Below are 27,894 nucleotides of genomic sequence, written 5' to 3' on the forward strand. Positions count from 1 at the left end.
CCTGTCAAATGTATTGTATTGTCTGCTTACTGTGCTGTCATGTATTATATGTGATGCTGCACCAAAAGAGTTCCTTGTACACCCTGTACTTGGTGAATAAATAAAACAATCTGATTTTGTTTTTTCTCAATACTCAGTTCTGAAGCGTACCTACTGTTTCAGACTAGCGCACTATTTAAAAAATAATAATAATAATTCAAACATTTTTAAACAGCCTTAAGCAGTTCACAAAGCATGGATGGGTGTGTAGCAGCTTTGCAAGAAGTTAAGAAAAATTAATCAGTTGCCTTTTTCGTTTCTCGCCATTATGCTAGAAATGAGATTTAAAAATCTGCACTGTTTTCTCCAGTCTCTAATTTACAGCCTCTCTGTAAACATCCCACCTCTACCTGACCTCTACAACTCTACATTTACGAGGCTTGTGTTGTTTCAGATAGTGTTTGTGTCAGATAGATGAGCACAAAGATGTGTTTTGACAGTATGGGAATGAAACAAGCCCTCCGTCTGCCATACAACTATCTGTGAATTTGTTGCTACTGTAGAAATGATAACGTATTAGAATTAGCACATTAATATAAATCTGTGACTTCGATTACAGTCTGACGTACAGTATTTTCAGTACTACTGTTATAGAAAATTACTAAACACATTCTGAACAATCAGAATCAAGAACTGAACGGAATACAGCAGCGCTGTGGTGCAAATATAATATATTACACTGCTGGAGTGTAATAATGAATAAAAAAGCATATAATTAACAGTAAAAAGCTTAGTCAATGTCTTTTTCCAGGGAGGTGTTTTATTTGTAATTACTTTTATGCACCAGGTGGCCATGAATAAATCATGGACATTTCAAATTATTTCTTTTAGGCCTGTGTTTAGCAGTAAACAGCTCAGTATACACAATCCATCATAAAACGTTTAAAAAAAAATAACAGTGAAAATATGCATTGTTTGAAAATATGCATCATATGCATTTCCCTGCGGACACGAATGTGGATCGTTCTGTCATAAAATGTGTTTTAATGTCATTTGTCTGTAGCTTCCCCAAGCGACAATGTAGCATTCCATTTTATTTATGCATTATGTGTGTAAAACAATAAAAACAAGCCGCATGAAATGCCTCCTGCCTCCAGGATACATCTGTGATTGACTGATAGCAAGCTAAACACATCGGGAATCTTTTCACTGGAACTAAAATATTCATGAAACACTCAGCGGTTTAACACACACGGGCCCAGTGCACAGCACATGGCACTTTGTATAAGACTGCCACTTTGTTCAGAAAGAGTGATTCACGGTTTTTCTTACATGGTAAAAAAGTCACTGATTACACAGTGGAGCTTTTCGTCCATCTCAGAGTGGCAGATGAAAATGAATCAACAAGCTGAGAACACAGAGAAGCAATCAGTCATAGTCTAATTAACCTTAAAGAATAAAAGGTTTGGTGAAACGTCTAACTTACACAATCTTCCACTTGGCACAATAGCAGCCGATCTGCCAAGGCTTTGATTCTAATTTTGCGCTTGAAGTTAACATTGTTAACAAGTAAAGGAAGTCAAATCACTTGATTGTTTTTTTTTTTTTCCTAAATGCACTTTGGCATCATTCCACACAGGACAAAAGGAATGAGTGTTTGATTTCATTAACAGACACAATTCATTTTCATCTCCCCATGAGATGAAAGAGTAAGTGCTTTATTCTGGTCACGGTGGATCCGGAGCCTGTCCTGGGAACACCGAGTGTGAGGCAGAAACACACCCTGGATGGGACGCCAGTCCGTTCCAGTCCATAAAATGAGATGTATGTAGGACATTGTACACGGTGAAGACACTCCCATTCCTGTGATTTGCATAGAGATCACTTTTTCTGTGCAAATCGATCATAATTTCTACAAACGTCAACATTATTTAAATCTTCTCTAGAACCGTACATACAGTATACACGCTCCGTTCCTGAGGCAGGTCTTGCAGCATTTAAGCAGCAAACATGGTTCATCTGTGCATCTTTGGAGTCGTTCTGCACATGTTCCCTTTATCCAACCATCCCTTTGTTCAAAAAATGGTTGAAGTGCATTCGTTTTGAAGAGGGTTTCGTTTCTGGATGAGGTTGCAGTTATGTGACTGGAGCTTTTCAGAGGTGTGCTCGAGGTGCAGATCTTCAATGCTGGAATATTTTGCTTTCTTAGACGGAGTGAGAGTGTGATTCTGTCTTTAATAGAGTAAGTAAAAGTCTCTCATTAAACTCTTCACTGTTCTCCATATTTAGCTAGCTCGCTAAGCTACTGTCAGGTTTGTTTAGATTTGCTGGGGGTGTGGCATCGCTTTTGGCTGTAGTGTCAGTTGTGTCTGTCGAAGCACTTCTACACGATGTTCCTCTAAATTTCTGTTTCAGATGAATATACGTAAGCACGTGGAATCAAACAAGAAGCCATCTGATGGGGACTTTATGGACGTGAGTGACATTTCTGACACAATATGGCCAAACGTTCTGTTTATTTTTGCTCCAATAGTGGAAATCGATCCCGAAGAAACCACACCCACTTTATAGCTCTTCAGCTAGCTAGCTCACACTGACGTGTACATTCCTGTTAAAGATGCTTCCAGTAAAACTGGCATCTTCATATGATAAGCTTTCATATTTTAAGCCAAAAATTACATTCCTAAAAAGTATCAACTGCCATATCCATTGATGATGTCGCTAACACTACTGTAGAAACAGTTTCGAACCAGGAAGTGGAATTTTACGTGGTGAACACAGACGATCGGAGTGATACACACAGTGACACGTCCCAGTGCAGTTATAGGAAATATAGGCGCTCTTGGAACACAGCTCGACCAATCAGATTAGTGGACTGGAACTAACTTTTGTATAGTGCTTGTTTACAAAGTACACCTGTATGTTTTGTTTACCTTATTAAAAACACAATGTGTGTATTTAATTTTTATGCTCTGTGTAAAATGAGGAAGGGCTGTATATTGTTTTTGACCTAAAAGATTAAACTTTCTCTTCAGATCTGAAGTTAATTTATTTAACTGCAACTTTTTAGAGCTTTTTAAAACACAGCAGTAATAACCAGGATATTTGTGAAGTGTGATGTCTGTGCATGAGTTACACGGCCTGGCACTCCCTTCTGTTCACATCTCCTCCCTCACACACACACACACACACACACACTCTTTCTGTTCACATCTCCTCCCTCACACACGCACACTCTTTCTGTTCACATCTCCTCCCTCACACACTCACAAACACACACACTCACGCCTCCATTCACACCTCCTCCCTCATACACACACACACACTCCTCTCTGTTCACACCTCCTCCCTCTCTCTTTCTCTCTCTTTCCCTCTCTCTCTCTCTCACACACACACACTCCTCTCTGTTCACACCTCCTCCCTCTCTCTTTCTCTCTCTCTCTCTCTCTCACACACACACTCCTCTCCGTTCACACCTCCTCCCTCTCTCTTTCTCTCTCTCTCTCTCTCACACACACACACTCCTCTCCGTTCACACCTCCTCCCTCACTCACACACACACACACACTCCTCTCCGTTCACACCTCCTCCCTCTCTCTTTCTCTCTCTCTCTCTCTCTCTCTCACACACACACACTCCTCTCTGTTCACACCTCCTCCCTCTCTCTTTCTCTCTCTCTCTCTCTCACACACACACACTCCTCTCCGTTCACACCTCCTCCCTCACTCACACACACACACACACTCCTCTCCGTTCACACCTCCTCCCTCCCTCTCTCTCTCTCCCTCTCTCTCTCTCTCTCTCTCACACACACAAACACACACGCCTCTCTGTTCACACCTCCTCCCTCTCTCTTTCTCTCTCTTTCCCTCTCTCTCTCTCACACACACACACACACTCCTCTCCGTTCACACCTCCTCCCTCTCTCTTTCTCTCTCTCTCTCTCTCTCTCTCTCTCTCACACACACTCCTCTCCGTTCACACCTCCTCCCTCACACACACACACACACACACACACACTCCTCTCCGTTCACATTTCCTCCCTCTCTCTCTCTCTCTCACACACACACACACACACCTCTCCATTCACACCTCCTCCCTCTCTCTCTCTCTCTCTCTCTCACACACACACACACAAACACACACGCCTCTCCGTTCACTTCTCTCTCTCTCTTTCTCTCTCTCACTCTCCCTCTCACACACACACACTCTCCTCTCCGTTCACTTCTCCTCCCTCTCTCACTCCTCTGTCCTGTTCTCCGGTAGGAGGAGCGCCGGGGGAGCGGAAAGAAAAGAAACGGGTTTAAAACCGAGTGAGGGGAAAAGCACTAATGAACAGGACAGTGGGAACCCCATGGACACACTGACTGCACTCTGCCTTCCACCAGCCACTCCTTAACGGATCTACATGAAGGCGATATCCTGAAGTTTTGGTTTGTTTTCTCAGCCATGGCTGCTTTCAGAACAGTCTTCAGACTGTGTGGGTTTTACCGCAGTCTTCCACAGAGCTGTTCTGCGTTTAAAACAAGCGCTAATCCGCTGCAAACGGTAAGACACCCAGCACAACTTCTCTGTGGCTTAATCCTAAATAGCGGTCTAACCGAACCACAGTGCACTAACTACTGTGTGGAATGCATTATTATCTTCTACAAGTAGTGCGCCTATGTAGGGAGTAGGCTGCTGTTTGTAGTTAGACATCGCGTAATGTCGTTAGCATTACTGTACATAGTTTTGTAGCTCAATGGGCTGTTTGTTACGCCTCATGACAGCTTTTATGGTTTAGTAAATAAAGTTAACCTTGTTATAAATATAAGTTTTGTTCATTTGGTATCTGAACCATTGTCTAGAGTTTTTTTTTGTGGAATTAAAACAAACAAGTGCCACACTTTTGTCTTCTTCGACGTTTCCTGTCTCCTGTGGTAAACTTGTTCAAGTCTGAAGAAAGACACAGTAGTACAAAGTGCTCCAGAAATGTTCTTTATTCTTAAAGAAAAGTGAATAAATTACTAATTCTGACTAAATAGATAACTGGGCATGCTTGTGAGCAAAGTGCCTTGCTCAGATATAAAGAGGTTTGTTGACTGAAAGAAGAGGAAGACTGTTAAAACATCTTAAACATGGCTGGACTGTTACTCAATGCTAACACAGACCTTTCTCTTGACCCCTGAAACACTCCATTAAAGATGATAATCAGTCATAAACATCAGGAATTCAGATAATACAGTACAAATCGCATGGTTATCACACTGCTTATCCTTTTCACCATGTGCATAAACATGCCTCTTCCCTCAGTCTGTGTAAGAGTGTGGGAACGAGTCACCCAAATCAAACTGCTGATATTGTGGTGGGTGTTTTTCCAGTAATCATTCCCAGTTTCCGTGAGTCTGTGTCTACTGTAGCCACTGTTCTTGGCTGACAGGAGTGATCTTCGATATGGTCTTCTGCTGTTGTAGCCCATCCCCCTGAAGGATCAACATGTTGTGCATTCTGAGATGCTTTTCTGCTCACCATGGTTGTAAAGAGTGGTTATTTGACTTACTGTTGACTTCCTTTTGACTTCCTGTGAACTCTGGCCATTCTTCTCAGGCTTCTCTTATCAACAAGACGTTTCCGTCATCAGAACTGCCGCTGATTGGATATTATTTGTTTTTCACCCCATTCTTCACACCACGCTGTTGTGCGTAAAAATCCCAGGAGATCAGCAGTTTCTGAAATACTGGCGTCTGGCACCAGCAACCTCTGCATAAAAATTCTATAAAAGATTCTGACTGTGAAATGGTTGCTGGTGCCAGACAAATGGACAAACAACCTAAATACATTTAAAAAAAAAAAAAAAAAAGATTTAATGCTGGAAATAATTTATTTTTATGTATTTAAGTGGTTTTCCATTTGTCAAGTCATGCGTCTGAGACTCGTTTGCTCGATATTTCAAAACTGAATATTTGAATGTTTGGAGGATTTATGTGGAATTATCACTGTAACCAGCAGTGAGCTAATTAGATTTTGGAATCGGTCATAACAGGGTCAAGGCCACAGCAAGGTCAAATTTCTGCAATAGTTTTTCTTCAATAGCTTCCTTCCTGTATGTCATACAGAGATGTTACTTAAACATTCATGTTCAGAAACTTAAGGCCAGTTTTTGGCTATATGTGATTTTTGTCATCCATCCAAAAACTGTGCAACCGAAATTCTCGTTAACGTGATATCTCGAGAATGAGGGGTTGAATGTTTGTAGCATTTATATGGAATTATTATTCTAACCAGCAGATGAACTGATTAGATCTTGGCATTGATCCAAACAGGGTCAAGGTCAAACACTGAAATAGTTATTCTCCAATAGCTTTCTTTTTATTTGAAGTAGGTTATTTCAGACATACAAATTTGTAATATGAAGGTCTGGACTTCCTTTCAGCATCGACATCACCGTTGATGTAGTTGGCCACAAGTCATACTTGTTATAGACATTAGACACAAAACTCATTATTCAGTTATTCACAGATAAATTCACAGATTTTTTTAAATTGTAACACTACTGAAAATATCTTCGATAAATATCAAGTCCTGTGTTTGCTAAGATTAAAATCAACACAACATAATAACCTTAAAAATACATGGTGCAGTAAGAGAGATGGAGTTGTTGTAGTCTTTCTGACCTGATGTGGCTGAGGTATTTTTGCACAAAACCTCTTAGTTCCTGTTATCACTTATGTTGTAACACCTATTTTTAATCTGTTTATGTGAAGCTTCTGCTATACACATCCCTGTAAATGATCTGTTACTATAGAAACAATAACATTATATGAACCATTGCATCAGTATAAATCTGTTATTTGCTTTACAGCCAGAACTACTGTCAAAGCTGCTGTTATAGAAAATTAATCAACACTTTCTGACCAATCAGATTCAAGAATTCAACAGCACTGTAGTATATACTGTTATATTTTTGGATTTGGTTATTTGTTTTGTTTGTCATGAATGGTCCCTTTGTGTCTGTAATCTGTCACGTTGCCTGTTAACACCAACCTCTGTAAGCATTCGCTCGGTATCATGGTCCAGTGTTCACAGAAAGACAATAAGCTCATCACAGATACGGGTTAAGACACGTTTAGCCCGTAGGAACTGCAGTCGCACCCAACTTTCTCACCACATTGTGCTGGTGGAAAAACTCTACAGAGACTGTGGGTTTATATTTCATCCCTCTGACCTATTACAGTAGGAGTGGCCACCAATATACCAGATTCCCTGCCATAGTTTGCTTCCTGCCTGTTTAGCTGCTTAGAGTTTATATTACATTTTACAGTATTACAGTTTGTGATACTACTACAGATCCAAGTTATTATTCTTGTCTCAGAGAAAGCCTCAGATTATCAATTTTTCTGCTTCCTCCACTAAGTGGTGGAGGCATTACATTTTCAGGTTGTCCAGCCGTCCATCCCTCCGTGTGTCTGTCTGAGATTCTGGTTAGGACGAGTGGTTGAATGTTTGTAGGATTTATATGGACTTATCATTGTAGACAGTAGAAGAACTGATTCGATTTTGGAATTTTGGAATGAAGGTCACACAAGGTCAAATGTCCAAAATAGTTTTTATTCAATAGCTTCCTTTCTGTTTGAAATCTATTTTAAGCTCCTTTCTGGCATACAAAAAAGTAACAAGGACTAGATTTGTTTATAGCCAAGGCAAACCTGTTGGAAGTGAGTTCTACACACACACACACACACACACACACACAAAACAGCAGGTTGTTTTATGCAGTTCATGCATATTTCAGCTTGTGTGCATCGTGTTGTACTCACATTGAAGTTTATAAGTAAGCTAAGTGCCTTTAAAATGAAGTTTGCAGACGACACATGGGTGCAGGGGGGGGAGGATTATTACAAGACCTGACTAAAACACACAATATGTGGCAAATGAAAGAAAAAATGATGGCTTTATTATGCTTTGGGGGGCATTTATTTATTTTGCTGGCATGGCATGGTTCCACTTGTCTCTTTAGAGCAAAGCCTCACTGCAAATCAACACAAAGTTCTTCTGACTGATGATGAAACAATTCCATCCTGATGGGAGTGGTCTTTTCCTGGATGACTCCGCCCACACTCACAAGGCACCAGGACTCACTGAATGGGTTGGTGAGGATGGTCTGGGGCACGCTTTCAGTGAAACGTGGTGAGGTGTAGAAGCTATCCACTCTCTGTGCTACATGCCGATTATCGTCACTGTTCCTTCCTGTTTCAGGTTTGATGATGGCAGGGAAAGGGTTATTATAGTTAGCGGGGGAGACGAAATGCTTTATTGCCTTATTGACCTATAAAACCACACTTTGTTGCTGACCTTTGTGCTGCGAGTGCTTGCAGCAAGAGTGAAAAAATGCACGTCTCTTGCAGGCGTGCATGGCTAAAAATCTTACACAGGAACGACTGGAGGGATTCCTTCATGATGCACACCATATATCCAGAAGGTGCTGGTCTTAGCCACTGAGTGTTAATATCAAAGGAAAATAATCAAATCAGCAAAAATATGAACATACTGCCTACCATTTTGCAAATATGTGTGCACACATCAATCAGTGGTTCGGAAAAGATTCTTCTGTCGATGCTGCATGCTATAAGGCTGTAACAGTGTGTGCTTGATGTGGCAGTGATGTATCAGAGTTGAGTTTGGGGACATGCAGGACATTAGTAGACTCTAATCAGCCAGATGGAGCTGTTTATCAGCCGTGAACTGTCTGAGCAGATTGATTCATTTTACCATGTGTAAATTAAACAGAGTGTGCAGTTAATGTTGATGAAGTAATAATTTATGGAGGCATTTCGATTGGATTCCAATGCACTTTTCTCTCTGTGAATTCACACCCTATACAGAAAGCAGTGCCGCAATGCATTGTTTAAGAAGAGTAGAGATTAGGCATAATGGGACCTGGACATAAAACAGCCTAGTATTTCATCCCGGAGGCTTTTTTTTCGAGTGCAAATGACTTGTTCTTGGTTTGCTTATGAGGACACGAGTTTGCTCATGAGGACAATTACTACTCCTTCTGGGGTATTGCAAGTTTAATTATCTCATATCTCACGCAAATGACACATATGAGATTTCCCTCTTGGTATTTTACCTCTGGTACCTACGTAGAAATATGGGAACAATGTATCTGAAATCATCTTTACTGCCTGAGAAAAAGTGTAGAGAAAAATCTGAACTTTTCTTGCAGTGGAAGAAGGTAAAAAAGTACAGGTGTATGTTATCACACAAATGCCTAACAGGCAGAAATCATTCTGGACATTTTCCAATAAGGAAATCATCACTTTTAAAATGAATGTCAATTAACCTACAAAGGCATTAGAACACAAATAAAATAATGCAGAGTACACATTTCCAGTGTAGCAGTAGATTATTAACTGGCAGGATTTTGATGCATGCAAGAACCTGTTATTCAACTCCCTCCTTAGTAGTAGTTAGTAGTGCATTGTTTATGTGTTTGACAAAAATGATGTTAAATAATGAAATTGACAGCAGAAAGTTAACTCAATTCATTGGTGGACAAATGATAAATTCATTAGTTAGCCCATTACGCAGCTGGAAGCTCCAGTGTGTTGCCCATATTTTGGTTGCCCAGGACTGCCTAGGCTAAAACGTCAGCTAACATACTGTAATAGCGTTTGGCGTTAGGGAGTTAATACAGACTAAGAGAAATGATGTATGAGTGTATAGTAATTCCCAGGCTGTAGAGGAGACAGCTGTGTAGCCATATCATTATCCTTGTCTAACAAAGTTTTTAATGTAGCACATTGTGTTTCTGAGAAAAAAGGATAAAAGCCATTGCAGATGTTTCAGCTTTGTGCTGTTATGTCCACTTCTTCCATCACATTTATTTTCTCTTAATATGTTTAACTACAAGATAATTGATTCTTGTTATGCATGCTAGTTTTTTCCAGTTGTTGTTCCTGTTTAATGGGCTGCTCCCATTAGGGGTCACCACAGCGGATCATTCATCAGCGTTTATGATTTGGCACAGTTTTTATGCCGAACGCCCTTCCTGACACAACCCTCCCCAATTTTTATCCTGGCTTAAGGCTGGCACTGAGAACGCACTGTTGCACACAACCCCTGGGGTTTGTTCCCTGGCCAGGAATCGAACCCAGGCTGCAGCAGTGAGAGCACTGTGGCCTAACCATCAGTCCTCCAGGGATCTATGCAAGTTTTTTTTTTCAGTAGGTAGTATAAATTGTACAGCCATCAACCAGCTCAGACCTTGGCTCATGTGGTATTGTGGCAGACTTGCAGTTAGCGCAGCTGTAGTTAGAGCATCAACATGCATCGCACCACCGTGAAGCGCATTATGTTTAAACATAGACACCAAACGAAAATGTTTGTTTTGTGACAGTCAATAGAGAGCATGATTTTTTTCTTTCTGGTTGTTAAACCTACTAGTCCACTGTGCAACTACTAATCTAAAACTAAAAGTTAAACCTAAACCTAAAATCTGCTTGTCCTGAGTGGTCAGGTTAGTTAATTTGTCAAACCCTGTAACCCATAAAATACTAGCACTCTCCCAAATTTCCTCACACTTGAAGTTCCATTAGGTAAGATTTGTGGAGAATGGGTCTCTAACGGTTAAATGCGTGGAGTTGAATAACATTTTTAATGTTTTTTTTTACATAATAAGGCAACCCTTATTTCCACCAATGTTTACAAAGCTCCGCCCCCAAAACTTATGGTGCTTCAACTAGCGTTAGCATGCTAACTAGATTTACCATTAACAAGGACTGTCATGACATCATGTTCAAGCGCAATTGGACATTGAACTGTATGAAAGCCAAGTTATAACTCTATAAACATCATCTCATAAGAATTTATGAGGTTGTGAAGGGACATTGGGGGCGTGTCTATAAAATGACTGACAAGAGGCCAATCCAAATACAAACATTCCAGACCAGAAGGCAGTTTTCCAAACTGGGTTTTTTCAGCTTTGTAAAACAATGGTTCTGAGACAATGACTTAAACTTATTTTTTAAAATCATTTCTACATTAAATAATTTTCCACATTATTTGTACTAGTAAGAATTGAAACATATTTTTCAGTAATAAGAGACTGTTGCACCCTTGAGACATAAAGATAAACACACACACATGTTTACGCAATTCCACACACGAACTGACTTAAAGTGGAGTCCAAAATTCTGAGACCACACTGAAAATCTGGGATTTTTTTTTTTTTTAATTTAAAACTAGAAATAAACAGCAAGTTTTAGAATACTGAAAATTCTAAAACAAAACCAAGGAAATGTAAAATATCCTGCCTATTCAACATTTGGCAGATGCCCTTATCCAGAGCAACTTACAATTATCTCATTTAAATAACTGAGCAGCTGAGGGTTAAGGGCCTTGCTCAAGGGCCCAGCAGTGGCAGCTTGGTGGTGCTGGGATTTGAACTCTCAACCTTCAGATCAGAAGGTCAACATCTTAACCACTGAACTGCTACTTCCCACTTCAATATGCAAGGTGTGAGTTTGTGATACTGACCACGTTAACTCCTTTGTACAAAAGGTCATATTTTGTCTGAGTCTTATCTCTTCCACTGAAGCACGTGTTCAGATGAAAAGTAGAAATACCAAATACTAAGAAATTCTGAAATTCAAATTCGGAATATTTTTAAGATTCTTTTTTTCCACTCAAGTTACTGCTGATAATATTATTTGTAATGAAATCCTGTGTGTTAAACTGAAAAAGAATGCCAAACAGAAGCATTTTCACTAGCGCTCTCAGACATTTGGATCCCACTGTATACTGGAAAACATCTGATTGTCTATCTTGAAAGTGCTGGAAAAAAATTTCAAATTTCACTTTTGACAAGCAGTACGTAGCCTTCTCGCTCATGTCTGATGAACACGAGACACTGTAGACTTGCAGCAGGAATTTTTTTGGCAAAATTCTCTCCTAATGCATGTGTAGTTTGCAGATTCCTCTGTCAGCGGCTGGCCTCTGTTATTATGGACAAGAAAACTGGTCATTATGGTCCGTCTGCACCTGACAGCTACAGTGGGTGGTTGGAGAGAATTCATTCTGTAATAGGAGGATACGCTGCTTTGGGAAAAGCAGCAGAGAACAGCTCCTAGTCGTGCTCATTAGAGGCCGAGGTGTGGATGTGGCAGTCTATTCAGGTCTGCCTGTGTATTTTATTTTCTGTAGTAATATGTGCAGTTTTCACCCAACTTTAAATTACTTTACAGATTTAATTCTTGAATTTCATCATATGTATCATCACAGGAGGTGCCTTAAGCCTGTGTTTCTCAAACTAATTCATGATAATCCTCATATGGTCCCTATATGGAAGTGTGACCTACAATTCTTGTGAATATCTATCTGTCTATCTATCTATCTATCTATCTACAGTCAGGTCTGGAAGTATTTGGACACTGACAGAGTTTTTGTGATTTTGCCTTTATACACCACAACAATGGGTTTGAAATAAAACAATCAAGATGTGATTGAAGTGTAGACTTTCAGATTTATTTTAAGAGGTTCCACAAAAATATGGCATTCACCATTTAGGAATTACAGCCATTTTAAGCAAAGTACCTCCATTTTCAGGGGCTCAAAGGTATTTGGACAAAGTGACCTAATTGTAAATATAACCACAATTTTAATACTTGGATGAAAATCCTTTGCAGTCAATGGCTGCCTGAAGTCTGGAGCCCATGTTCTCAAACTCAAATTCTGAGTTTCCTCCCTGGAGATGCTTTGCCAGGCCTTCACTGCAGCCACCTTCGGTTGCGTAATCAAGTGTACTTGGGACACATTTACACTAGATTTTAGACCTTCCTGTTAAATTGATTGTTGCATAGATTTTATTTAGTCTAGAATCCAAAACACAATTGGACAGCTTTGAAAACCAGGCCTCAATGGGCTACTTGCACAAACATTTCTGCATTATAACCAAAATGTCGCTTTTGCTTCCAGCTTATCAACTGCGCTATTTCACACCTGGTGTCTGCAGGAGTTCCCCAAAAAACGAACGTCAATGACATATATGTAAGAACACTTGCAAAGCTTCTCTTCGTCATTATACATGTGAGAAAATACCTATTAATAGAAACGAACACCCAAGCGAACACTTTAGCTCAATACTATGACTTTATTGTAAGACTGAAAAAAAAGTTGCTGTTTCGCTGTACTGCACGAGATTCTCTCTATTTGAAAACAGAAATATGTCGTAGCCCTGTACGGGAATAGTGCAAGTAGCCTATTTTCTGTTGCTCTTTATGCGTTTCTCCTTATCTAACATGTATATAACAAATACCTTTACTGTATGCGCAGCATTTTAGAGAGAGGAAAGCAGTCTGAAAGCTATGTAGCAATTTGGCTACTCGTATCATTTGCTGTGTAGAGGTCTGGGGGAGGATGAAGTGCTGTGAAATGGGTTTTACGAAGCCTATTTATTTACCTCTCACTTACACAGCTCACACGGCTCTATAGACACTTAGTGTAATTAAACACTGCAGTGTGTAATTTAAGGCAGTGGCAGTATGACCGAGGTCTGGAAGGGTAAAAATGTCAAGCAGATCGTTCTTGTTCTGAAATTCTATTATTGAAGAGATTAGAAGTTCTCTAAGGGCTAAATAATAAGCTGACTTCAGTCAAATAACAGAGAGAGAAAAAAAAAGTTATTAACCTTCAGGATTAGATTTAAAGAGCTGCCGGGTGAAGGGAAAATGGTGAACTGGTATGTCCAGACTGACCCATAATTCAGCAGTGACACAAGCTATAATAACTTTATCCCTGTAAGGTATACCCATCAACTCCTTTAACACGTCTTGCAGAAAAGCTGAAATTGGCTTTGAAGCAGCTTTGTCATCTTTTACTTTGGCATTTTGTACTCGAAGCTCTGTGAAAGCACCGAATTGATGGAAAGAACTGGAGCTTGATGGCCATGGTCTGACTGATGGTCCACACTGACCCATAATTCAAGACTCTTTTATGGCTACTGGAATGCCCTTGGAGCTAATAAGAGCTCACATTAGTATGTTAGTCACCTTTACTATCTCAATCATGACCACACTTCTTCAACACTACAGATCTCAGACTAGAGAAGACTCAAACTCTATAGAGTTTAAAGAGCCTTTAAACTTGAAGCTTTTCTTCCATCACACCGTCTTGTCAGCTAATTATCAAGCGCAATCTGGTGTGTTAGACGGAATAGGTGAAACAATCCTGAAAACCATTGAATTTCTTTCTTAACAAAGGCTGTATAGACTATAGTGCCACTCCTGCTGTGCTTTTTGTGTTCTGGCAGCCATGTATGAATGTCAATTACAGACTTTGGCTCGCAACCCTACCATCCAGGATGTGGTGTGTGTATGCTTTTCTTTCTAAATCCATCTGCACACAACTGCGTCTGTTGTATAAGATAATTATTTTTTGGACAATTCTGACACAGAGATGAAAATATGGTGTTATTTTACTGCCAACACACTTTTTTTTCTGTCAGAACTTCCAATTTCATCTGTTTAAGATTGGAAAAACAACAACAACAACAATACTACTACTACTACTACTACTAATAATAATAATAATAATAATAATAATAATCTGCTCATGCATGCGGAAGTGGGTTGATAGCGCTTTCCGCCGAGTGTGTCGCAGCCCCCGATGTTGCCTGAGCGGCAGTTGGAGCAGTTCGATGCGGTTAGGCTCGGAGGAAGCATGTGATAGCCTTCGCCCTCCCTGGTTGGTAGCTGTTGTTTGATAGGGGAGAGCTGTCTGATGGGTGGGAATTGGCCATGACTAAAATAGGGAGAAAATAAGGGGGGAAAATTATAATAATGATTACTACTGCTACTACTAATATTTTCATTTCTTGTAGTCTGACATGCACAGAAACAAGTTTTACAAATTAGCAGTTTCTAAATCCAGAACATTTGTATTGATTGTTGTGTGGGTTTATTGTTAGAAACCTGATCTAGTGGTGCTAATATCACTCTCTAATTATTAATTATCTTTCTATAATTAATTATCACTCTATAACTCTATATGCAAGCTCTATAATGTAATTTACTGCTTATAAGTCATTTAGATAAAAATGTCTGCCAAATGAATAGGTGCGGATGAGTTAAAGGGTTACAGGGTCATGTTTTTGTACAATGCTTTTGCTTTGCTGAGTGAATGCGTGTTTAGGGATGTAACTGAACCAACAGAACACGTGGTCAATGTGGTGTGTCATATATTTCAGGAACATGTGGACATTTTCTCTCAGTGGCGGTCTAGTTTCTGTTGGACTGTAACACTGGTGTGACACAATGAATCCGGTCGCTTGGGCAGTGGCCTACAGGATATGAGCGTGGTTACTGAGCAACAAGTCTGCGCTGTTGATAATATCATGCCACTGCTCACAATTATATACGACATAGGGACATGTCTGCTCTGTGAGGATTACCAGTGATGGTAAACATAATGAACCTTTATTAAACAGCTTAAAACATGCTACTATTTCTTGTTCTTCTATGGACGTGATGAAATGATAAAGTCTGAGCTCTTGAGTCTTTTTCACGTGTGAATCGTGAGCTGGAAAGACGTTCAAATGGATTTTTCCTACTCTGAGGTTAGAAATGTCCCAGCTCTCACTTGGTTATAAGCGTGTAACTGAACAGAAGCCCCTCCCACTCCTATAGTATAGTGTTGGCGCTGGGCAGCTACAAGCAAACTTCTATATCTCTGAATAGGGATTTATTAATATTTCAGTATCTCTATTTTTAGTGACACTAATGGGATTATGTATCAAATGTAATATCACAATCCTGATCCTGCCGTCTCTTCCTCTCTGTGTGTGTATTCCCTCTCTGTGTGTGTATTCCCTCTCTGTGTGTGTATTCCCTCTCTATGTAGCCATGTACCCTTTTGCCATGTGGTTGCTTTTGAGGTTACCTAGTAGATGAACTTGGAGACTATCAGTTGTAGTTTGGGTAACTGCTCTGTGACTAGCGTGTATCATTCACTCCAGAGTATTAAGCACTTACTCCAACTTTTGTGTTCAATTGTGCCTCTCTGTTTTTCCTACAACGCTTTTGTACTTGTTTTAGATTTATTGGTAAAAATGAACACTTGAAATGAACAGACTGTGTTCTCAACAGATACAAATACAAATACAAATAGGAGGCGCACTATTTTTTTCCCCATGTGGTCAAGCGCTCAGATATGAAGCTTGTGAGACAAAGAAAGACTACATTCATGAATGTAAACATGATTTGCTGTACAGTGCATTTAGCATCTGCCTAGTCAGGGGAGTGGGGGTTAAAATCATGGGTTTAAGTTTGTTTATATATTTTGTAAAGCAATCCAACTAAATTCATTAGAAAATATAGCAAACCAAACTAATACGTGCAGGATTAAATCTCCTAAGTGACATAGCTGAGGCTAAAAAATGGTCAGAGCCAGAATTGACAGACCATAATGAAAGTAATGAAACAATGGAAGACAAACACAGATACAGACACACCCCTAGTGTGGCTTTTGTGGCTTTTGGCTTTGTTTTAGTGCCAGACATTTAACACATAAGCAAGAAAAAGAGAACCTGCAGTACCCAGCCATCTACTCAAAACATTTCAGTTCCTGTTCATATGAATCAAGCCCACATGACAAATATTTAAGTCATCAAAAATTACACACTGTGACTGCAAATGGTTTATTGCCATTTGGTTGTTTGTTTTCCCCCTGGGGATTCAAAGTGAAATTTGGTTCCTTGCATTAATTTCTGCCTTTTTTTTTAACTCATTTATTGACTTAAAGGAGAACTGTCACACCAGCCTCATTAGCTCTGAGTGTAAAACAGCACAGCAGATTTCACTAATAAAAAAGCTAAAGCACTAAGCACGTTTTTAAACGAGTAGATGGCTTCAGCGATCCTGCGGCCCGGAACAACATTTGTCAGCTTATTTCAAGGCATTACGGGTTTCTGAACAGTACAAGTTTAGTCCCTTGAAGTCAAAATTGCTTGCTTTGTTAGGTTCCTCTCAAACCCACAGTGATGTAAACACACAGTCTTCAGTGACAGGACTCTGTAATTGCTGTGTCGTGGAATATAACTGTCGCGACTTTGAGCTGTGCACTACTGTGCAGCAAATTTCTCATTCACACTAGTAGGGGTGTAATTATATAGAAAATTCTAATTTGATAGATACGACTTCGATATGACGTTTGGTCAGACTGAATCGTGGAGATCAATACGTTTGCGGTATTCGCCCAATATTTAGCGTATTCAGCTCACTGTAATGTTTTGGTCTACCACTCGCTAGTCAACAGTGGCGTAACTCAACCGGTTATGTTGTGAAAGCAAAGTTCTTGGAAGAAGCATGTTTTTTGCCTCTTTTGATTGAAGATAAAGAGAAGCTACACTTCAGAGCAGGGAGTGTGGGCTTGATTAATTGTTTATTATACCTATAAGCTGAAATTTATGATGAGTAGCCTACGTTATTATGCAGTCTATTATTTAATATGTTGCTGACGTATCGAATCAAGATGCTTGTATCAAACAAAATGATACAGTACGTTGAATCGTTATGGTCCTACAGTCTAGCTAGTAGTAGTGAGTGACGGTGCCTGGACTTGAGGTATAATCTTAAAGATATTTCTTTTTCATATTTTTTGATCAGGTCTAATGTTCTTCCATCCATCCATCCATTTTTTGTACTGCTTATCCTACACAGGGTTGCAGGGACCCTGGAGCTTATATCCCAGGGGACTCAAGGCACAATCGCACACACACCCACATACCCATTCATACACTACGGACAATTTAGAGATGCCAATCAGCATGTCTTTGGACTGTGGGAGGAAACCAAAATACTTGGAGGAAACCCCTGAAGCACGGGAAGAACATGCAAACTCCACACACACACACACACACACACACACACACACACACACACACACACACACACAGGGTGGAAACAGGAATCAAATCCCAACCCTGGTGGTGCCAGGCAAATGTGCTAACCACTAAGTATCCCAGATGAGTGGTGAAACATCTTCAAGATTATAATACAAGTCCAGTACCTTTAACTGATTTATCCTAGGTGTTTGAAAATTATCTTGATCCACCTGAACCAAGTGAGCCAAGGCCTGAAAAGGTCTAACAACTATGTTTTAGCTGTAGCATTTTTGACCCCTTGCATTAGCGATATGAGAGACTAAGCTTTTCTGCTTTTTCAGATACAGCAACCGTCAGACCAAATACAAGTAAGATTCATTCGGCAGAAAAGGAAATTCACTGAAGTGAAAATACACTAGGTGCGAAAGATAAGCATTCGTTTCTAGCGGTTACTTTCACTTTGCAACATCTTTATCTAGGTGAACTTTGACCTGTGAATTCACAAGCCTTTGTTTTGTAAGCTGACAGAAAACAAGAAGACAGGACTGTACAAAATTCAGCTACTTATAAAGTAACGGTCACCCTTAACTTTTGCCTGACTGTTTTATTGCTGCTGCTTCGTGCACATGCAGGAAAAAAATAGCCATCTCATCCACCAAACTGCTCTAGGGTTTGTGTGGTAAATTCTGTTGATTTTCTTCCGTTTGCTAGTATTTTCTTGTTAGCAATGGTGAAATCTCTGAAACCTCTTCAGTACCTTGCAGTGTGTATTTGGAGCTGGAACATGCAAGCTAAAGGTTTCTAAGGGCTAGATAGAGAATCTCTGTTTTTTAGGAATCGAGAAGTTCTGTGATGCTGATATTTGAAAATTTTACGCAGTTCAAGGATAAAATGGACAAAGAATTGAGGTTAAAGCTAGAGTTGTTAGCTATATGTGTTGTTTTTCAGAGACCCAAGTCAACATTCATTTTCAGTAACTATTTGTCCTAGTTAGGGTGGCAGTGGATCTGATGTATATCCCAAGAATACTGGGTGTGAAGCTGGAATACCCTCTGGATGGAACGTCAGTCCATTGCATGGCACTCTGCGCACACACACATTCACACGCTCATTCATACCTAGGGGCGAGCTAGAGTAGCCAATAGGAGGTAGGAGGAAACTGGAGAACCCGGAGGAAACCCAGACCGACACTGAGAGCATGCGAAACTCCGCAAAGAGAGTATCCCGAGCTCAGGATCAAATCTGAGAGCTTGGAGCTGTGAGGCAGTTGCAAAATGTTCTCGTTAATCAGTCTAATCCAACACTTAATATGAATAGCACGCATTCTATCACCTTGTATTTTACAGATTTGTTCTCAAAATAGTGGGTGGAAAATAAGGGGAAATGGGTCTCATCTCAATTTGGTTTAGACCTAGCGCATGTTATGCTATGCTGTGATCTATGCCCACATCATTTATATGCATAGAATTCCTTCAGCTAAAACCTCTTTCATGGATATATGCTCCTCTATATATTGAGATGTCCCTGAGACACTGTCGTAAACTCTGTGCATTCACTACATCATTGGTGTCAGCTCACTGGATATGGATGAGGTCGTTAATTAAATATTGATGTGGCAATCAACCATCTGGAGGGGCGTGTATCTGCTAGGTCATAAGCGTCAAGTTGTGTGTGTTAATATGCAATTTCCACCTTATGGGAGTCCTTGATCTGAGCAGAATTTTATCCCATTGCTAAACATTCAGAGAGACATTGAGTATGATATAGAGAAAATCTAATATCTTAAGATGGAGCTCCATGACTGGAATTGTATTCATAGAAGGAGCAGGCTGGAATCTAAATATATTAAAACGATTAAGTGTGATGTTTCATATTTATGATTTACATCAGTAAATATGATTGTGGTTCACAGTGTTGGTTTAATACTCATAACACTGGACATTTGTACATAAATTGTACTTTAAAGTGAACAGTTCCATCTGTAATAAATATCTGAGACCAGCTTTTAACAGTAGACGTAACAGCATCCTGTATTATTTCTAGAATTACTGGCCCCCTGCATAAAAAGATTAAAAAAAAAAGATTTTATAAAATAACTTTGCACACAATAATTCAAAAAGTTTCATTCAAACAATAGGATAAGCTATTTAAATTCACTGAAACCAAAAAAGCATTCTCATTAGAACTACTTTTTAAAATAATAGTATATATGTGGCAAAATTCTTGACACCTCTAAGGAATATTTTAAATAAATATTAACAAATGGCCATTCTTGAAAAGCCTTTATTATTTTTCATTCACTCTGTCAATGAAAACTCTGTGTTCTGTTTCCCTGAGGTAACAATATGAAGTTGTACACATGTGAAATCCTATTATCATGTCACCCATTACCGTGAGAAAAAAACAAAAACAAAGAATTTTTAACACAGAAGACACTGTGATAAGCATCTGATGCACCACTGTAACATATGGAGGTGGTTCACTGATGCTTTGGGGCTGTTTTGTGGCTGGTGGTTCAGAGGATCTGGTGACATTTGATGGCATAAAGAATTTTGCTAAGTAGCAGGATATTTTAGCCTAAAACCTGATTGCCTCTTCCAGGAGGTTCAGACTTGGCCATGGATAGAACTTTCAACAAGATGATGAGCCACACAAACCCAAAAAAGAGAAGGACAGACAAGGAAACACAGAATCAATGTTTTGCAAAGACCATCTCAGTCTCCAGATATCAACGGTGGTGTGAATTAACGAGGGACAGACATAAGAATATAAAGCACTTTAAAAGGTTGTGCATGGAGGAATGAACCAAGATCCCTCAACAAGTGTCTCCAACCTTATTAGACGTTACAGGAAGAGCCTCAGTGCTCGTATTTTCTCCAGGGCAGATGTCAGAAAATACTAATTGTAAGGGTACTGGGAATGTTGAAACCAGTTGTCAGGTATTTCCCCTGACACGATTTTGGGTTATTTCTTTATTAACATCGCCACGTGTGTTTTTGTTTTGATTCACATCCTGTCTCCTCCCCTGTATTGTCATTGGTTGTCTCCTGAATGTGTCATGATTAGCCTCACCTGTTTCTGTTTACCCTTTAGTCAGTTTATGTATTTAAACTCCCTGTGTGTCTTTGCTGTTGGTGAAGTAATGTTCAGTGTTTTGCCACTTGTTCATACCGAGCCTTGTTCAGTGTTCTTTGACTTATTGTTTGTTGACCTTGTTCTGTTCCCTAGTTCGTGTGTTTTGGATTATCCCTGCCATAACCGATCACCTGACCTTTGCCTGATTACTGTTTATGAGTTTTGATTCATGTTTGGATTTGACTGCCTGCCTGTCAATAAATACGCTTTTACTGCACTTGCATCTGTCTCCACTCACCTTACATGACACCAGTGTTTCGTTGGAAAAAAAAAAAAAAACACCTTTTTGTGATATGTAAATTAGAAATGATATGTAAATGAAAAAGGCACACAAACAGCACTGAGCGCATAAAAGAATAGCTGTATACCAAGCCCTAATCAATCGCAAATCTGTAAACGTCCATGGGGAAACGTGCATTCATAGGGGAACTGCTAAAAAAAAAAAAAAAACCCTAATACATTTCTGTCCCTCAGGACATAAGCACTGGAAATTCCATACAAGTAGCTTTATTCAGTTCTTTGTAGATCTCCTCAAGCGAAATCCTGTTTTACTTATCCTCCACACCCTGCTAAAGTAGGCAACGAATGTTTGCACAATTCCATCATGACGGTGGAAAATTCTGCAGATAGAGTTAGAGTAATGTTGTCTGCTGTGTAATCTGCATGTCTGTCTAACAATTTGCTCATCTCGAGTGCAGTATTTTTTATCCCTGTGGTTATCTGAATGCAACTCATTACGGTGCCTGTTAACTTAAAACTGTTAACGTTTACCGCGTCATTTAAAACATGTAACCTTCAGACAAGCTTAGACTCTCACAGTTCACTCTGAAGTTATGAGTGAATCAGAAAAACAGCCAGATCCTAGATCTAAAACAGAAAAACAATTATTCAGAGATGGGAATAACAGCTAAAGAGACATTACCAAAGACAATACCAAAGAGTGAAATGTTAGTAAACATTGGAAAAACTCCTTAGATGCAAATCTATCTATCTATAGTGTCATTCTGTCTGTCAACACTGTCTTATATTATCTTATGTACACACTGCCTGTCTGTGTGTCTACACTATCTGTATCTACACTGTCTGTCTACACTGTCTCTCTGTCTACACTGTCGGTCTGTCTGTCTATAGTCTACACTGTCTGTCTATAGTCTACACTATTTCTCCATCTATTGTCTACACTACTTGTCTATAGTTTACACTATCTGTCTGTCTAGAGTCTATACTATCTGTCTGTAGTCTACACTATCTATCTATAGTCTACACTATTTATAGTCTACACTATCTATCTATAGTCTACACTATCTATCTATAGTCTACACTATCTGTTTATAGTCTACAGTATCTGTCTGTAATCTACAGTATCTGTCTGTAATCTACAGTATCTATCTATAGTCTACAGTATCTGTCTGTAGTCTACACTATCTATAGTCTACAGTATCTGTCTGTAATCTACAGTATCTGTCTGTAGTCTACACTATCTATAGTCTACAGTATCTGTCTGTAATCTACAGTATCTGTCTGTAATCTACAGTATCTGTCTGTAATCTACAGTATCTATCTATAGTCTACAGTATCTGTCTGTAGTCTACACTATCTATAGTCTACAGTATCTGTCTGTAATCTACAGTATCTGTCTGTAGTCTACACTATCTATCTATAGTCTACACTCTTTATAGTCTACACTATCTATCTATAGTCTACACTATCTATCTATAGTCTACACTATCTGTTTATAGTCTACAGTATCTGTCTGTAATCTACAGTATCTATCTATAGTCTACAGTATCTGTCTGTAGTCTACACTATCTATAGTCTACAGTGTCTGTGTGTAATCTACAGTATCTGTCTGTAATCTAAAGGATCTGTCTGTAGTCTACAGTATCTGTCTGTAGTCTACACTATCTATCTATAGTCTACAGTATCTGTCTGTAGTCTACACTATCTATCTATAGTCTACACTATCTGTCTGTAGTCTACACTATCTATCTATAGTCTACACTATCTATAGTCCATACTATCTGTCAGTCTATAGTCTACACTATCTGTCTGTCTACGGTGTCTATCTCTAATCACAGTCTGTCTGTCTGTCTATACCATCTGTCTGTATATTGTCTGCCTATCTGCACTGTCTGTCTGACAAGGACACAAAGACAGTTGATGCTGGGGTGTGGCAACAGCAAAATATGGATCTGTATAAGTATGATTTGTTGGTCTCTGTACATCTCTCTGTCTGTCTATCTCTCTCCGTCTTTTACATGATATAAATTTGTGCTGTTTTTTTGTCTTTTCAGCTCAGCCAGTGGAGTCTTCCAGTCGCCTGCTGTAGCACTGTAGCACCATCTAGTGGTACTCTTTCTACATGACAACTTGCATAATCATTATAAACTTCTTTCAGTACATATACAGGTAAACATAAATGACAACTTCTGATGTCTTCTCCATGCTGTAGATCTTTCAGTGCAGTACAAACATGGTCGCCCAGTACTGGCTCTGCCTCTGCCTTCCAGACAGGAGAAATGTCTATTCTACCTGAAACCCATGCTCTCAACCGTCAATGACTTTATTCATGACATCCAGAGAGAGGATCCAGGAGTCTTAACAGCTTCTGTACTCACCACAGGTACACACACCCTCAGAGACATAAGCACAGCAGCTTTAAGGATAAGCATTGTACAAGTAAAATATGCCAACATTTGCTATGTAAAATTATTGTTGAATGCATAATTCTTTTCAAATATAGTTTGATATTTTGTCCCCTGAAATCATCATACAGAAAATTAAAAAGACAATGAAAGAGATACTAATAAAATTTAAGTAGAGATTATATGATATGAAAAAAATATGTAAGAAATAAAAAACCAGGGGGTGCTGTAATTAGAAAATAACTAAAGACAGGGAACATGAAATGGAGTTACTGTTAGCTCTCTGAAGTGCATTATTTTTCCTCTAACTGCAAGTTCTGAAGTGCTTTTCACTCATATTACATCACTTTGCCAACGATTACAATTTTTCTTTTAATAATGAACAACACATTGTACCTTTTATTCATTTGTAGTTACATTTAAAGTTGTGGAACGTCCATAAAACAAGTTAGCTCCAGTTATCACTTATGTTATAGCAGCTATAAAGAGTTGTTCACTCATCAGCCTCTTTTTACTCTCTCTTTTGAAGTTAATAAGAAAAAAATATGCAGGTCTACTTTCTACTGTTACTATAGAAACAGAAATGTATTAGATCGAGTATATTCATTTAAACCTGTGATTTGAATTACAGCTAGAACTACTGTCAGATAAAAAGGTAAAAATAATTAAGAAAATAGGTTTGTAATTAACTAGTGGTATAACTAGTGAGTGTATACCATCCAAAGCTAAGCACAACTCATCATTCTCCTCTAAGTGTATTGGAAGGTGAGTGTTGGTTTGTTGGTCATATGAACAGTATATCAATGAACTTGTATGTTCTTTGTACACAGATGGTGTGAGGATTGCCTCCGCTACATCTCTGGACACTCTACTCAACAAGGGCTTCCAGCTGTGTATCAATGGAGTCGTCTACAATGTCCAAGCAGCATCAACAGGTATACATCATAAGCGCCTGATATCTTTTCTGGCCACAAGCTTCAGCATCTTGAAGGTTGCAATCTGATTGGCTTTCTGTACTGCCATGCATCAGTTTACAGTGTGTAAGCAAACATGAACACAATTAATGAGTAAATTGGCACAGACAGGAGATGGTGAGTGCCGATTTGGGTTTTATTAAAAGTAATCAAAGCCTACAAACCAGAAGGTGCAGCAGTAATTGTAAAGTATAAAGAGGCAGAAGGTCAGATGATCAGCAAACGGGCAAACACCAGGCCATGGAATTAATGAAGTGGGTGTAAAAACTAAAGAAATGAGAGAAATGCACAATGAGGTGCAATAACATCACAATGGAACTTGGAGCAAGACTTCGCAAAGAATGAGAGTGAGTCCAGGTGTAGGAGAGTGCAACATGATCAGATTTCCAGTAATTATGAATAGGGATAGGTATGTAGAGGTCTTGTGAACCACTGAGGTAGCTGAGGATGTTGGGTAATGTAGTTTGTTAGTCATTTCAAGAGGAGATATGGATGTTGAAGTTCAATAAAAGAGGCCTATAGTTGGTCAAATGGTAAACGGTTCTTGGCTGCATTTAGTGACCAAAACTACTCGACTCTCAATCACTCTCAATCAGAGCCTGATACATGTATGGGAATTAGCAAAGGTGAAATTTGGAGAAAAAACTAGATAGAAGGATAGATAATTTATCAATTTTAAATTTTAATTCATTACCTGTTATGGACTACCCTTATCCGCTATGCACCTTAAACCGGGTATGAAGGTTTAATTCTGCTTTGTTTACGTGTGTGTGTGTGTGTGTGTGTGTGTGTGTGTGTGTGTGTGTGTGTAGAAACAGTGCCAAGTGAGGCTGTGAAGAGTGTGGCAGACATAAAGGACATGGTGCACATGTTACACACAGCGCTGAACCTGCCTGAGCATCACCTAGTGAAGGAAAGGCAGCTACGGGAGAAACTGGACATTCTGAAACAAGAACTCCTTCCTCTGGAGCAGGTTATATTCTTATTACATACTTATTAATAACTACATTCACAATTCACATCCATTATACAGATCTCCAAAATGACATAAATTATAAATAAATTATAAATGACCTTTAAATAAAGTGTTAATACCTTTTGTATATGCTGTCTCACTTATACCAAAGCCATATTCCCTTTATTTAGCTTAAAGCTTTATCTGTGTTACACTGGGAAAACTTCTACTATCTACTAAAAACCCTGCGTATTTTTTCCCACCCCATGAAAGTACAGTCAGTTCTGCTTTCGCTGGTTATGATGGCTGTGGCATCAATGTGACCAAAACTCGCTTCTGCACGCTTATTAGTTTTGCCCCAGCTGGTTTAGTCATAAATCATATATAATCACAATGCCATCATATATTTTGTGCAGTTAAGATGTATAGGGCACACAGTAATGATCATAGCTAAAATGCCTGTTTTGTATCAATTATGCAGCACATTATTTGTTTGTACACTTGTAATAAATTATATTTGTGTGTTTAGATGAAGGTTCATCTTGACGTGAGAGCTGAGCACAAGGCTTCACGTGCTCTCTGGGTGGGCTTGGCTCTGCTGTCGGTGCAGGGTGGAGCTCTGGGCTGGCTCACGTGGTGGGTTTACTCCTGGGACATCATGGAGCCTGTCACCTATTTCATCACCTACTCCACCAGCATGGGGGTCTACGCCTACTACGTTCTCACCAAGCAGGTAAAGACATGCCAACCATCAAAACTTTCTGTTTCAGGGCCATGAGGAAATGAGAGGATTGTGACCTAGGAGAAGAACTTGAACCCAATTTAGTACAATATACACTCACCCATCACTTTAATAGGAACTGTAGCCCTGGTCATTCATGCAATTAGCCAATCAGACAATCATGTGGCAGCAACGGTATGCATAAAATCATGCAGATGCACATCAAATGCTTCAATTAATGTTCACATCAAACATAAAACTGCACAATAGTTTTCACCTGGTCTTTTTCCAATCTTCAGCTGTCCAGGTTTGACGTGGTTTTGAGTGTTGTGAGATGCTTTTCTGCACACCATGGTTGTAGAGAGTGGTTATTTGAGTTACCATATCCTTCCTGTCAGCTTGAAACAGTCCGGCCATTCTCCCCTGACCACCAAAGTCACTGATATCACATTTTCCCCCCATTCTGATGTTTATGAATGAACTTATTCATTCTTAATAAAGTGGGCATTAGAGTATATTTGACTTACCTCAACACAATATGGTGCTTTTTATGCAGTGTTAAGTAGTAAGGTTGCATGATAAAGGCTAAAATGCTAATGTTTATATTGATTGGTATTAAAAATGTTTGTAAAGAAATAAAATCTTATAATCATAACTAGACTCATATTAGACACATTAATTTTGTGTCAAACAATAAGAATCACTATGGGGCGCTCATGTCAATCATTAAACACCAATGACTAACGTTAGCTAACTTCACCTAAGCTCATTAATGTCACAGTCATTTATGTTGAATTAAGGAAGTCAAATAATTGAGGAAGTCAAATATAGTGTCACAGACAGTAAATGGAAACCTGATCTTCTGTACGCAGTTGTTCAAGGGATAAATGTTTGTCTGATATTAAACTATACAGAGCTGTGATCTTTCTGGCCTAGATAGAGAAGACGGACACAGAGGGTTAGAGTCAGGGATAAACTGAAGCTAGGTGCCTTATGTATGTGGATTTATATGATCAAATGGTCACGTGAATGATAATAGAAGCTGTTTGTGTGGGAATGTTTTCAAATAACAGTAATACCTATTAAAGCCTAAATCTTAGCAGTTTTAATGATGTTTAAAATGTATGATATGGGATTCTCTCCCACAGGACTACGTTTACCCAGATGCAAAAGACAGGCAGTTCCTGCATTACTTCTACAAAGGCGTCAGAAAACAGAAGTTCAACGTGGAGAAATATAACACGCTCAAAGACGAGCTGGCTTCGGTAGATTGATTTTCATGAAAGATCTCAAATTAGCTGTCTTAATTTTCATCACTTTTCTAATCACTACTTTTTCATTGTCTTTCTTTCATGCTGTTTTATCATACAGGTAGAGGACGACTTGAGACGTTTGAGGAACCCAAATCAACTCCAACTGCCTGTGGAACAAATCAAGCCCAACAGTCATGCTGCAGTTCCCTAAACATTATACCCTTATAATGATGTTATTTATAATACTGTTTACAGATATTATTTCATGGCCTACTTTTAGAAAACATCATATTTGGAATATTATATGCATTATTTGGAACAACCAGCTATTGAAATAAAGCACTTATACTGGAGTTTGCGTCCTTCAAGCATACT

General features: G+C 39.1%; 1 protein-coding gene across 1 annotated transcript; it reads left to right on the forward strand.

Moving 5' to 3' along the window:
* Positions 1-4,107: 4,107 nt before the first annotated feature.
* On the forward strand, positions 4,108-27,872 carry LOC113541438 (calcium uniporter protein, mitochondrial). Its single transcript, XM_026938402.3, has 8 exons — positions 4,108-4,527; positions 23,266-23,320; positions 23,424-23,594; positions 24,447-24,551; positions 25,403-25,563; positions 26,075-26,278; positions 27,415-27,531; positions 27,638-27,872. Exons 1-8 carry the CDS (start codon positions 4,429-4,431, stop codon positions 27,728-27,730), a joined length of 1,005 nt encoding a protein of 334 aa, XP_026794203.3. The 5' UTR covers positions 4,108-4,428; the 3' UTR covers positions 27,731-27,872.
* Positions 27,873-27,894: the final 22 nt, after the last annotated feature.

Source organism: Pangasianodon hypophthalmus, chromosome 3 (assembly GCF_027358585.1).
Source record: "Pangasianodon hypophthalmus isolate fPanHyp1 chromosome 3, fPanHyp1.pri, whole genome shotgun sequence".
In the NCBI taxonomy this organism is placed as follows: domain Eukaryota; kingdom Metazoa; phylum Chordata; class Actinopteri; order Siluriformes; family Pangasiidae; genus Pangasianodon; species Pangasianodon hypophthalmus.

Bases quoted from the DNA above. Each gene is read 5' to 3' on its own strand.
- LOC113541438 (XM_026938402.3), top strand. From the start codon at position 4,429: ATGGCTGCTTTCAGAACAGTCTTCAGACTGTGTGGGTTTTACCGCAGT. The intron at 4,528-23,265 runs GTAAGACACCCA...TTGTCTTTTCAG, and splicing joins GCGCTAATCCGCTGCAAACG to CTCAGCCAGTGGAGTCTTCC. The intron at 24,552-25,402 runs GTATACATCATA...GTGTGTGTGTAG, and splicing joins TGTCCAAGCAGCATCAACAG to AAACAGTGCCAAGTGAGGCT.